The sequence below is a fragment of the Leguminivora glycinivorella genome, chromosome 18, assembly GCF_023078275.1.
Source record: "Leguminivora glycinivorella isolate SPB_JAAS2020 chromosome 18, LegGlyc_1.1, whole genome shotgun sequence".
In the NCBI taxonomy this organism is placed as follows: domain Eukaryota; kingdom Metazoa; phylum Arthropoda; class Insecta; order Lepidoptera; family Tortricidae; genus Leguminivora; species Leguminivora glycinivorella.
The window spans coordinates 13,830,492-13,844,835 of NC_062988.1; the positions used below are offsets into that span (position 1 = coordinate 13,830,492).

At 38.1% G+C, this 14,344-nt stretch overlaps 1 protein-coding gene across 1 annotated transcript; it reads left to right on the plus strand.

Moving 5' to 3' along the window:
- The first annotated feature begins 8,367 nt into the window (after window positions 1-8,367).
- LOC125236154 lies at window positions 8,368-14,208 on the plus strand. Its single transcript, XM_048142854.1, has 4 exons — window positions 8,368-8,777; window positions 8,937-9,065; window positions 12,808-12,989; window positions 14,124-14,208. The coding sequence occupies exons 1-4, from the start codon at window positions 8,736-8,738 to the stop codon at window positions 14,206-14,208; spliced, it is 438 nt and encodes a 145-aa protein (XP_047998811.1). The 5' UTR covers window positions 8,368-8,735.
- The last annotated feature ends 136 nt before the right edge of the window (window positions 14,209-14,344 follow it).

Sequence of the window (14,344 nt, forward strand, 5' to 3'; positions counted from 1 at the left end):
ATACTTCTTATATAGCTACTGAACAGCGCCGCACTCGGCATAACTATGAACTAAACTTAAGGCTAAGCTATTGATTACTTAGTTAAATACATATGTTTTTCGGTAGATGTCACTTTTACTTCCTAGTAATTTAGCGACATCTATTTGGTCCATAACTAATCAATGATTTGTGTTAGTTCTAGATGTTTCGCCCAGGTGGCGTATCAAGCGTCGGAAAAATAGGCAGGCATCGCTTTCTACCTATTTGTCCACCCTTGTTAAGATCTAGGTCTTAACAGGGGGTTATCTAAACATTGATTCTGAATAGTAATATAGTAAGTTGTGACCAAAATAAATAATCAGTCTTGCGTTAATCAGACTTCTTTCAAACCCGCGCGGTTCATTTGCAATGCGTATAGTTCAAAAACTACTGAACGGATTTTAACATTTTTTGTTTTATTTTGCAGATGATATTATCAGATTTTATTTCAATAAATAAAAATGTGACCATATCGTAGAAAAACTATTTGTAAATTTCGTGAGAATAAAAAAAAAATGAAAATTTCATATTTTTCTTATTATTCGGCCGCCATCTTTAATTTTTTTAAATGATTTTAATTTTTATATGAATAAATGTTTTAATACAAACTGATAACCACCCCAACCATTTAATTTTTTTACATCATGTGCGAAAACGTCTTTCAAATCCGCGCGCTCCATTTGAAATGGGTATAGTTCAAAAACTACTCAACGGATTTTCATGATTTTTATTTTATTGTGTAGATAATATTATCAGATTTAATTTAAATACATACAAATGTGGCCATGTCATAGAAAATTTATTGGTAAATTTCACGAGAATGAAAAAAAAAGTTTGAAAATTTCATATTTTTCTTAGTATTCGGCCGCCATCTTATTTTTTATGACTTTATTTTTTTATATTAATAAGCGCTTCAATACGAACTGATAGACACCACAACCATCAAAATCGGTGCAGCCGTTATGATTCTATAAAATTTTAAAAATATGCGGCCGCCATTTTGGAAAATGTCCGCCATCTTGAATTCCCGTGGATGAAAATTGTGTTTCCTCTGATAAAATCATTTGTATTGGTCCCTAGTATCACTGTTAAAAGTGGCTTGCTTTCTGCATAAAATGCAGTTTTTTTCCGTAAGCCCTATGACTATTTTAGTGCATAAATACGATAAAAAACTGTGTAAACTACCGCGAGGACAATAATTTGAAGAAATTTCGTCATATTTTCGTAAAAAACAATCCGCGCATCAGTGTAAACAATGGACATAAAGTAGTGAAAATACATCGCGATTCGTAATAATTTGGAAGAAAAAGTGTGAATTTACGAACATTTCGTGTTTTCGAAGAACAAGACCGAAGATTCTAGATATTTCGTCGCAAGATTTTACTACATAACCTACAAAATGGATACATACGTATCGGAACAAGAAACTACTTACGACTTAATACGGAAGATAGGAATAAACTTCAAAAAGCAAGGAAAAACACGTATTACGAAAGGCTACGTACAAGCAAGAATCGACACACTTAACGAGTATTGGCAGAAATTCCAGACAAACCATTTCCAAATTGTTAAATATGCAACGAGCGCTCAAAGAAAAGAACATGTTTATTTCGTCAACGACATTTATTCTGTTGGAGAAGAAGAGTATTTTATGATAAAAGGAGAATTGTCAGATACTATTGATCTGTTCAACAAATCTACCGCTGTGAGAGAGAACCCGCAACCGCATCCGCAGAATAACACGTCAGATGTAAACAAACAACCTACGCAAGATGTAAAACTTCCCAAAGTAATACTGCCCCAATTCTCGGGAAATTATGAAGAATGGACATCTTTTCGAGACCTATATACGTCACTCGTTCACAACAAACCATCTTTGAGCAAGGTACAAAAACTTCATTATTTGAAATCAAGTGTCACTGGTGAAGCTGAACAATTATTGAAGCATCTACAAATAAATTATTTGTTATACAAAGGGGCAAAGTTGTATTTTAACGCCGAGTGTGGAATTGAAAAACGAGCAAGTGAAAGGATTCTATAGTTGAACCACGAGCGAAGCGAGTGGTTCGAGAATAGAATCCTGAACTTGCGAGTTTCTTAACACACGAGAAGTAAAATACCAAATGTACCCGAGTGTAACAAAACTTTTCCCCTCGCTACAGTGAAGAAACTACAACGCAAAAAATGCGTTTATCACTGCTTCCAGTAGTTCCACAGGTGGTAAATCATCTTTATTACTAGATTCACCTGCTTTTATCAATTTTAAAGCAGTTAATTTAACTTTATTCAAGGTCAAATTACTTTACCCACTAGTGGATAAAATGCATTTTTACCCGCTGGTATTAAAGGACAAAACACGTGTTTCCGAGCTAGTGAGGGGAAAATATTCATATTCATACTTAATATAATTATATTATATTTGAGTGAGTTTTTCTAAACTTATGTGCGAAATGTCATTTGATATTTGCTAGTCGCTTGTCGGTGAAGAAAAACATCGTGAGGAAACCAGACTGATTCCAATAAGGTCTAGTTTACCCTTCGGGTTGGAAGGTCAGATGGCAGTCGCGTTCGTAAAAACTAGTGCCTACGCCAAATCCTGGGATTAGTTGTCAAAGCGGACCCCAGGCTCCCATGGGCCGTGGCAAATCTCGGGATAACGCAAGGAGGATGATGACTACTGACCTATGATGCCATGATTCTCAGTAGCTGTCGGCAGCGCTGATGTTGAAGGAACTGGGTTTTGAAGTTCTTCTGGAAGGACATCCGCTGCAAAATAAATGTATTGCTTATTGAAACACTAGAGTCACAGAAACACGTTTCACCTGTTTATGGAACTGAAAACTGCAGAAATAAGTAAAGGAATATTTTTTTTAACAAAAATCATCATTTTTGATACAACCCTTTATTGCTGACTTTACTTTTTTAAAGAAAAATCAAACAAGACCAAACTTAGCCTGGGTCCTATGACCATCTTCCAAGTCAATATTATATTATTGTCACATGATATACATTTGTGTGCAAAGTTTTAGCTAAATCAGTGGAAACTATGCTTCGTAATTGAGTTGCAAAATGTCACCCCAGCCAATATAAAAATATTCTGTAACAAACCTTTGTCCATAGACTTTGATCTGACATCTGTTTGACTTGGCGAAGGTAGTGCATAAAGATGTTCTTGCAGGTGAACAAGACCTGCAAAAAAGGTATTATGTAATTATTGTAGAAAAACCGCATTCACTTAAAGAGAGGCACATCATGAAGCATTGTGCAAATGTCCAATGTAGAAGTTCCTCGGGGAAGGCGGGTTGCTCAGCCGAGCAAAATGTGCTCACCGTCTTAGCCGAGGCATGTCTACATAGCATGTTTGCCGCCCTAGGAAATTGCCTCATGATGTGCCTTGCTCTGCGTGGACCCCATATTCAGATCAAACAGTTGGTGTGTATAGAATAATATATTGATTTTATTAAATCTTCCAATTGTTTTCTTACCTGACATGCCCATTAGCGTAACTGGCTCTTGTACTGTGGTGTCATCCCCTTCTTCTTGATTCAAACAGTAGTTATGTTCTTTAAGAACATTGTACTCTGAAATGCATAATAGAAATTTATTGCCAAGCTTATTAATAGTAACTTATTACATTCAGTAGTATAATTAAACACCACGCAAAAGATTATACAAGTTGCGCAAACTTTACAGGTGTTAATTAACTTTACAAATGTTAAAAAAATACCACGCTATAAGTATGTGCAAACTTTCTGTAAAAAGAAACTTACCTTCGGAAGAGAGAGGCACACCATGTAGAATTTCCTTTTCCGTAAAAAGGCAAGGGTAAGAATAGCGAATTCGGGTCCCTTGGCTAAATTGTGTTTTGTCAAAATGTTTTTCACAAACACGTTTAGTTATTAACTATCCCTTTGAAAGTCCCAGTAAATACGAACTAACTGGTACTAGTAACGACATCCACAAATTGCGCCAATTATCATTCATGGGCATGCAAAATAGTCTTTGTGTTTCACTGGTAGAGTCACAACCGAGAACACAACACCTTACCGGTGCCATATTCGGTAGTCAGAACTCGGCCGCTACAGGAAGACACTCTATATCGTCATGCAAATCAGAGGAGAAGGCTTCTAGAGGAACTCAAGTCTCAACTCAACCAAGACATGAGGAGAAGACAAGATAACCAGTGCTCGAGTCGATGATCACAAACCGACAGCGGAAGAAAAGTTTTAAAATTTACTTTGACACTTTTGACAGCAGTAAGACCACAGATTCGCTAATAAGTGACACGACAACAGCGCCAACACCATAGTAATGGAACTAAGGTGTCAGACCCCGTTGCGATCGCACTTTTAAGGCCGGCTCACACGTATAAGTTTGGCGGAGCGGTTGCGATCGTATGTTCGTGAGTTAACTATATTTTTTGAAAAATGTTGTGGTCGGAAGACACTAGACGTGTAAACGCTTACTTAATTTTAAGTCGCTTAAAATTAAGAGCGTTATAACATTTCGGCGTCGGGCGAAATTAGGTATTTTACCCGCCGCGCGAGCCCAATATGCCGACCCTTTCTAGCACGTCTTATCACTCGCTCGCACTACAATAATGGACAAAACAATATTGATCCTTCCTATGGAATTTTGATAACAACCACAATCTACTATCTCGATATAAACTTTTGATTTCTAATAAACATTATTTTGTACGAAAAGACTAGAATATAGCGCAAAATAATATTAATTACGTTAAAATTTATTTAAAAATTTAAAGTAATAATTATAAACTGTGATCATATTTAAGTATCCCATCCCAAATGTTTGCTTTTGTTATATGATAAGATGCTACACTAGTATAAACGTAATAATTAACACTAACAACTAGTTATAGGAAACTACTAACCAATACATAAACACTTTAAATGTAAGATTTGGAATAAAAGGCTTTTTTATTTATTTTTATTTATATGATAAGTATTAGAGTAAAGTATATATTAATATGATGATAAAATAAGTCAAATACAATTCTCATTACTTCAAGGTGGTACTCAGGGTCTGATGATGGAGCCAGATGGTGGTCACCTGTACCAATAAACCATGTAACTAAACCACTTCGTGTTTAGGATCGTTGGGTTCATCTCAACAAGACCTTTGACAAGAGGTGGTACTTAGGGTCTGATGATGGAGCCAGATGGTGGTCACCAGTACCAATGAACCATATGACTAAACCACTTCGTATTTGGGCTCATTGGGTTCGTCTCAACAAGACCTTTGACAAGAGGTGGTACTCAGGGTCTGATGATGGAGCCAGATGGTGGTCACCAGTACCAATGAACCATATGACTAAACCACTTCGTATTTGGGCTCATTGGGTTCGGCTCAACAAGACCTTTGACAAGAGCTGGTACTCAGGGTCTGATGATGGAGAGAGATTGTGGTCACCAAAAATCAACTCGCATATTTGAATAACATAAAAAAACGAAGTGGTTCAGTTATATGGGTTTATTGGTACCGGTGACCACCATCTGGCTCCAACATCAGACCCTCAGTACCACCTCTTGTCAAAGGTCTTATTAAGAAGAAGTAAGAACCCAATGAGCCTGATTACTAAATGGTTTAGTTACATGGATCACTGGTACTGGTGACCACCATCTGGCTCCATCATCAGACCCTGAGTACCACCTCTTGTCAAAGGTCTTATTGAGACGATCCCAATGAGCCTAAAGACGATGTGGTTTAGTCATATGGTTCATTGCTGGTAACCACCATCTGGGTCCATCATCAGACCCTGAGTACCACCTCTTGTCGAAGGTCTTGTTGAGACGATTTCAATAAGCCTACATACGAAGTGGTTTAGTTCCATGGTTCATTGGTACTGGAGACCACCATCTGGCCCCATCATCAGACCCTGAGTACCACCTCTTGTTAAAGGTCTTATTGAGATGAACCCAATAAGGCTAAACATAAAGTGGTTTAGTCATATGGTTCATTGGTACTGGTGACAACCATCTGTCTCCATCATCAGACCCTGAGTACCACCTCTTGTCAAAGGTCTTGTTGAGACGATTCCAATGAGCCTAAACACGAAGTGGTTTAGTTCCATGGTTCATCGGTACTGGTGACGACCATCTGGCTCCATTATCAGACCCTGATTACCACCTCTTGTCAAAGGTCTTATTGAGACGATCCCAATGAGCCTAAATACGAAGTGGTTTAGTCATATGGTTCATTGGTACTGGTGACCACCATCTGGCTCCATCATCAGACCCTGAGTACCACCTCTTGTCAAAGGTCTTGTTGAGACGAACCCAACGAGCCTAAACACGAAGTCGTTTACTTACATGGTTCATTGGTACTGGTGACAACCATCTGTCTCCATCATCAGACCCTGAGTACCACCTCTTGTCAAAGGTCTTGTTGAGACGATTCCAATGAGCCTAAACACGAAGTGGTTTAGTTCCATGGTTCATCGGTACTGGTGACGACCATCTGGCTCCATTATCAGACCCTGATTACCACCTCTTGTCAAAGGTCTTATTGAGACGATCCCATTGAGCCCAAATACGAAGTGGTTTAGTCATATGGTTCATTGGTACTGGTGACCACCATCTGGCTCCATCATCAGACCCTGAGTACCACCTCTTGTCAAAGGTCTTGTTGAGACGAACCCAACGAGCCTAAACACGAAGTCGTTTACTTACATGGTTCACTGGTACTGGTGACCACCTTCTGGCTCCATCATCAGATCCCGAGTACCATCTTGATGTGTCTTATCATCTTGACCGTATTGTAATTTTCACATATTTATCATCATAACGTTGTAATACTTTAACATTCAAACATAACAAAATATTACAAAAGCAAATATTTACGGATCTAGGACCAAATTCGTTGGTCGCTGTTTACACACACACAATGCGAGGATAGCCCGTGTATAAACAAGGCGTTCGACCCACACAACGATAAATATTCTCGACGTTCGCGATGAAAACTCGGAGAGCGAAGCGACATACGTCTCATCTCCTCGAGCTCCGGCGCGGCACTGAAATCGCAGGCGTCCGTCGCCGGTAAAATAGCGACAGGAAGGCTAGTTTTCAAAAAATTGGCAAAAAATCATGATAAAATATTATAACGACAAATGGATAACAGCAATTTAAGCACATTGTGCAGATTATTTATATACTAAAATAACTTCGATAACATGTAGATTTTCTGAGAAATGATCACTTGTTTCGATGTATTTTCAAGACAAAATTGAGTTCGTTTTACTTTCAATTTCTCAATTTCAAAGGATTAAATGATAAATATTGTTTAATGGGCCTAAAGTACAAGATATTAGGAATTTAAATTTACCGCATTTATGAGAGTGAGCTTATCAAATTGTACATAATAAGAGCTCCGAAATCTGTGCTTCGCGCGGTTTTTCCTAAACGAGCATCAGAAAAAAAATCATTACTAATTGAAAAAGCTTTTTCTTCCATATGTTTTTTAATGAACCGACAGTTAATTAGATTTTCTAACTGAAACAAGTACTTTTACTGTCTTTTAGTATGAGTAAAGTGTACAATTTTGCCGATAAATATTGTACACTTTACAATATATCGCCTTTTTTTGTCATAGCGCTCTTAAGTTAAAATTTAGTTAATTACTTGACAGCTTAATACGTGTGAACCAGCCTTCAGAGAAATTGCCAAGTTTGTTTAGCATAGACACACAAACTACTAATATATATATATATATATATATATATATATATATATATATATATATGCATATACTTGTTACGATACTTGTCTAGCCAAATGGCATTAGTGACGTTTCAAAACGAACGCGTGTCGTTCGCGAAGATAGATAAACTAGCGTTAGCTAAGGCCTTGCAGATAAGCTTTCGACACCCAAAAAAGAGCAGCATTATGTGTTGTTTTATATGTTTAGGGCGGCACTTACCCCAGAATCGTAATTAGAGACGAAACCGCATTCTGAAAAACCACCCTTTTTACAGAGTATAACATTATCATTACCCTCAATATGCTTACTTAAGTACTATGTATGCTATAGTATGTTGGTTTCAATTTTTTTGCCCAAATTCCCACTGGCCAACATTACACTCGTTATGAAAATCAGTATCACAGATATTTGCTTCTGAGTCATAGATGTTTTCTGTGTATATGAATACTTATTTATCTCGAAAGATGATTTCGGTTAATTTCAACACCTCACTTAGCTACAAAAATTGGAAGTGAATAAATAAAAATAACAAAATAATGTTTATCACAAATTTCTAGTTTATTTAGTCAACACGGCATGTCCTTGTATGTTTCTGTCCTTGGTAAAGCGGTCATTGGAGGCAAGGAACTGTTACAGCTACTAAATTTAAAAACATTTTTTCCTTTGGTGATTTGAAGTAAATACGTCATTCGTTTGACTTTGACAGATGACGTTTTCTTGAACGAAAACCATAGACTAAAAAATATTTTTTATCGACTTGGACTGCAGAATCAGCGAAGTACGCGAGTTGGTCAGATGGCTAGCTAATAATGAACGAAAACGCTATGGCGCAAATCGCAATCGAAACATATTATTATAAATAAGTATAATACCGGTGTACATATATGTTTTAGTGTATGGTTTTCGTTCAAGAAAACGTCAGCTGTCACCTGTTAAATGACTTGAAGTTTTGAAAGTGTTATTCGTTACGTTGTTTAGTGCTGTAAATTTTTAAATAATGGAGCGTTTGCGATCAAGCGTCGAACAAAATATTCTCCTTGTCGAGTTTATGGAAAGGTACGTGTCTTATAAATGTTATAACCTCTTTTTTAACTAAGTACCTGCATATTTAAATACTATTTTCCTAAATTTTTGTTCCGATTAGTTTAGCGATGAAATACTTTAAAATAACTTATAAATATATATATTATAAAAATAGACATGGGGACATCGCCAGACCGCAAGCGTCCAAAGCCCAATCCAAAGCGACCGTTTGTGGCAGCAGCCAACAAATATGCTCAATTCCACTGGCGGTGGTGTTCAGAGACCCGTCGAAAAATGGAAGAAAGTAAGTTAGGTGCTTACTATGTAAGTACTGAAATTCAATTGTATAGACTGGACAAATTTTATTAGAACTTTGAAAAGTGTTAAATAAACACAGTAAAATGTCCTAAAAGTAACCAAAGAAATCACCATTTATTAAGAGCGCTATGACAAAAAAAGGCGATATATTGTAAAATGCACAATATTCATCGACAAAATTGTACACTTTACTCATACTAAAAGACAGTGAAAGTACTTGTTTCAGTTAGAACATCTTATTAACTGTCGGTTAATTAAAAAACATATGGAAAAAAAAGCTTTTTCAATTAGTAATGATTGTTTTCCTGATGCTCGTTTAGGAAAAACCGCGTGAAGCACAGAATTCGGAGCTCTTATTATCAACAATTTGATAAGCTCACTCTCATAAATGAGGTAAATTTAAGTTCCAAATATCTTGTACTTAAGGCCCATTAAACAATATTTATCATTTAATCCTTTGAAATTGAGAAATTGAAAGTAAAACGAACTCAATTTTGTCTTGAAAATACATTGAAACAAGTGATCATTTCTCCGAAAATCTACATGTTATCGAAGTTATTTTAGTATATAAATAATCTGTACAATCTGCTTAAATTGCTGTTATCCATTTGTCGTTATAATATTATATAATGATCTTTTGCCAATTTTTTGAAAACTAGCCTTCCTGTCGCTATTTGACCGGCGACGGACGCCTGCGATTTCAGTGCCGCGCCGGAGCTCGTATAGGTGAGACGTATGTCACTTCGCTCTCCGAGTTCTGATCGCAAACGTCGAGAATATTTATCGTTGTGTGGGTCGGACGCCTTGTTTATACACGGGCTATCCTCGCATTGTGTGTGTGTAAACAGCGACCAACGACTTTGATCCTAGATCCGTAAATATTTGCTTTTGTAATATTTTGTTATGTTTGAATGTTTATGATGATAAATATGTAAAAATTACAATACGGTCAAGATGATAAGACATATCAAGATGGTACTCGGGATCTGATGATGGAGCCAGAAGGTGGTCACCAGTACCAGTGAACCATGTAAGTAAACGACTTCGTGTTTAGGCTCGTTGGGTTCGTCTCAACAAGACCTTTGATAAGAGGTGGTACTCAGGGTCTGATGATGGAGCCAGATGGTGGTCACCAGTACCAATGAACCATATAACTAAACCCAGAGATGGGGAAATCGTAATCGATTCCGGATTACACGATTACTTGATTTTACTTTGTAATCCACTACTGGGTGTCAGATTACTTGTAATGTAATCAAGTGAAACGGTAAATTACCATTACATGTAAAGGAATCACTAATCATCTATACAATAATTACTATTACCAATAATTCGGAATCATAGTCGATTCAAAATAACTGAAATTATTGACTTGATTACTTTCAGATTACAAATACGTAGTACCTCAGATTGCTGACTGTCACTTTGACACAAAAGTCATCATGGGTGTCGTAAAATAGGTTTTAGGGGGTGCTGATTCCAAAATTAATGACCAATGTGGAATCTGACATTGCTGACTGTCACTTTGACACAAAAGTCGTCATGGGTGTCGTAAAATAGGTTTTAGGGGGTGCTGATTCCAAAATTAATGACCAATGTTCAATCTGACGTTGCTGACTGTCACTCTGACACAAAAGTCGTCATGGGTGTCGTAGAATAGGTTTTAGGGTGTGCTGATTCCAAAATTAATGACCAATTTGGAATCTGACATTGCTGACTGTCACTTTGACACAAAAGTCGTCATGGGTGTCGTAAAATAGGTTTTAGGGGGTGCTGATTCCAAAATTAATGACCAATGTGGAATCTGACATTGCTGACTGTCACTTTGACACAAAAGTCGTCATGGGTGTCGTAAAATAGGTTTTAGGGGGTGCTGATTCCAAAATTAATGACCAATGTGGAATCTGACATTGCTGACTGTCACTTTGACACAAAAGTCGTCATGGGTGTCGTAAAATAGGTTTTAGGGGTGCTGATATCAAAATTAATGACCAATGTTCAATCTGACGTTGCTGACTGTCACTCTGACACAAAAGTCGTCATGGGTGTCGTAAAATAGGTTTTAGGGGTGCTGATTCCAAAATTAATGACCAATTTGGAATCTGACATTGCTGACTGTCACTTTGACACAAAAGTCGTCATGGGTGTCGTAAAATAGGTTTTAGGGGGTGCTGATTCCAAAATTAATGACCAATGTGGAATCTGACATTGCTGACTGTCACTTTGACACAAAAGTTGTCATGGGTGTCGTAAAATAGGTTTTCATGGGTACTGATCTCAATATTAATGATCAATTTGGAATCTGATATTGCTGACTGTCACTTTGACATAAAAGTCGTTATGGGTGTTGTCAAATAGGTTTCCAGGGGTACTGTGCAATGTCAGGTTCCAAATCGGTCATGACTTTTTAAATCATTTCATTAATTTTGGAATCAGTACCCCTAAAACTATTTGACTACACCCATGATTCCTTTTGTGTCAAAATGACAATTAGCACTGTGAGATTCCAAAATAGTTATTAATTTTGGAATCAGCACCCCGGAAACCTTTTTGACGACACCTATGACGACTTTTGTGTCAAAGTGACAGTCAGCAATGTCAAGGTTCCAAATCGGTCATTAATTTTCAAATCAGCACCTCCGGAAACCTATTTGACGACACCCATGACGACTTTTGTGTCAAAGTGACAGTCAGCAATGTTAGATTCCACATTGGTCATTATTTTTGGAATCAGCACTCCCTAAAACCTATTTTACGACACCCATGATGACTTTTGTGTCAAAGTGGCAGTCGGCAATGTTAGATTCCATATTGGTCATTAATTTTGGAATCAGCACCCCCTAAAACCAATTTTACGACACCCATGACGACTTTTGTGTCAAAGTGACAGTCAGCAATGTCAGATTCCACATTGTTCATTAATTTTGGAATCAGCACCCCCGCAAACCTATTTGACGACATCCATGACGACTTTTGTGTCAAAGTGACAGTCAGCAATGTCAGATTTCACATTGGTCATTAATTTTGGAATCAGCACCCCTAAAACCTATTTTACGACACCCATGACGACTTTTGTGTCAAAGTGACAGTCAGCAATGACAGATTCCAAATCGGTCATTAATTTTTAAATCAGCACACCCGAAAACCTATACTCGTGGTATATGCACTTGAAATGTGAAAGTGAAAATGCTAGAATGACATGTAAACCAAAAACAATTTGAGTGACATAAAGAAGTAAAGTAATAAGCCTGGAATCGAAGTAAAGTGGGATTCAAAATACTTAAGTACTTGATTACCGAGGAATCCATATTACAGGAATCTATTATACCGATTCCAAAGGAATGGATTACAGAGGTAATCATAATACAGCATTACAGTAATTTTCATATAACAAAAGCAAATATTTGGGATGGGATCTACTTTTATAATTAATTTTTAAAATAAATTTTAACATAATTGATATTATTTTGCGCTACATTCTAGTATTTTCGTACAAAATAATGTTTATTAGAAATCAAAAGTTTATATCGAGATAGTAGATTGTGGTTGTTATCAAAATTCCATAGAAAGGATCAAGATTGTTTTGTCCATTATTGTAGTGCGAGCGAGTGATAAGACGTGCTAGAAAGGGTCGGCATATTGGGCTCGCGCGGCGGGTAAAATACCTAATTTCGCCCGACGCCGAAATGTTATAACGCTCTTAAACAGCCTGCAAACATTTTTTTAAGGTATGGGCAGATATGAAAACGAAAACGAAGAGCAAAGCTTTAAAAATAAAAAAGCATTTGAGTAATACAGGGGGTGGCCCTCACGGCAGGCTCAGGCTTTCGGAGCTGGAAGAATGGGTGCTTACTGTAATGGGTGTGGCCTGTGTCACTGTGGGCATGCACATATTGCTGAAAGGGGCCTAGTAAGTATATTTATTTTGGGTGAAAATTCAATGAGTGAATTTTGACAAACATCAGTATTTTTTTTATATTGAATGCTATCCTCTGGAGCAAGTGCCTGTATTTACTTGACAATCACCAAACGGGCTGTTGATATACTTCCTGCGTGTCAAGCAGATGGTCCGGGTTTGAATACCGATAAGGATGTTTATTTGTGTATCTATGTGTAATGAGCACAAACCTTGAGTCCCCACCACACCAGCATTTTTGATAATAATGTGGGGCTTAGACAATCTATGTATGCCTCCTATAATAATAATAATAAAATAATAATGGCGTAGGGATGTGACGACCCCATCGCCCATTGGTTTTACCAGTGCAATCAGTCAACGCAGGGCAGCTTGTGGCGAGCTGTTGGGGAACAGCGACCCCACGTACCCTGGGGTGCTCCTGGGGAGTTCTGTTACCCGTAAGGCGGGTGGGTGGGATAGTACTCTCTACCTCTGGCTTGCCTTGGCTGGCTGTCCAGAGTGGGGTCGTTAGGGCTACATGCCCCAGGGGTGGAAGTGAAAATTTGCATAAGACGCGAGTTGGTGCAGTGGCTTAACAGCCACTGGGCAGAAAGCGGTGTACACCTCTCGACACCCTTGAGTTCTCACACCGGTGTTGCCCTTGAGCCATCTTGGATGTCGCTTTTTGTGGGGGCCCATCTTGTGGGGACGAGTCACCGTCTGCCGGAAATAAAATTGGATACCGTTTTATTAGGCAGGCGTCCGGTTTTTTATCCATAGCCCAGTATTTAGTCCATCACTTTCATCAAAATAGACCAGTTCATTTTAGATTCCATTAACTCTCAAATAGTCCATACACCCTGGCGGGTGTTGCCTCTGCGTGTGTCCCATGATACGGGCAAGGGCAACATCCGCTCGGTGTACCCCTTACATTTCATTAAAGTGTCGAAAGGGCCTCTACGTGTTGGCTTCGGCCCCGCGCACGCCTCCCAAAGGTCCGGAACACCATTGTTCCGTGATGGGAAAGACATACAAATAATAAAATAATAATAAAGTTTAATCGTTAATCCTTAGTGTCTATCGTTTATTACTGTTAATTGGAGTATTTGCAATTTGATACCCAGTATTTTAATTATGTTATTTCAGCACAACTATTTGGAGAATCAGAGGAACCCGAGCCGCAGCCTGGGTCGTCTTCGGCTTCAAATTGTTAGATGTCCAGTGCGACTAGAAGGGGTCGCACGCGATGTGTCAGGGTGAGGTAGGGACCTCACCCTGACACATCGCGTGCGGTACCGCGAGCTTTAAAGAACGAGTGTCGGCAGAGGAACAGGAGCCGTAGCCTGCGCCATCTTGGGCCCTAGATC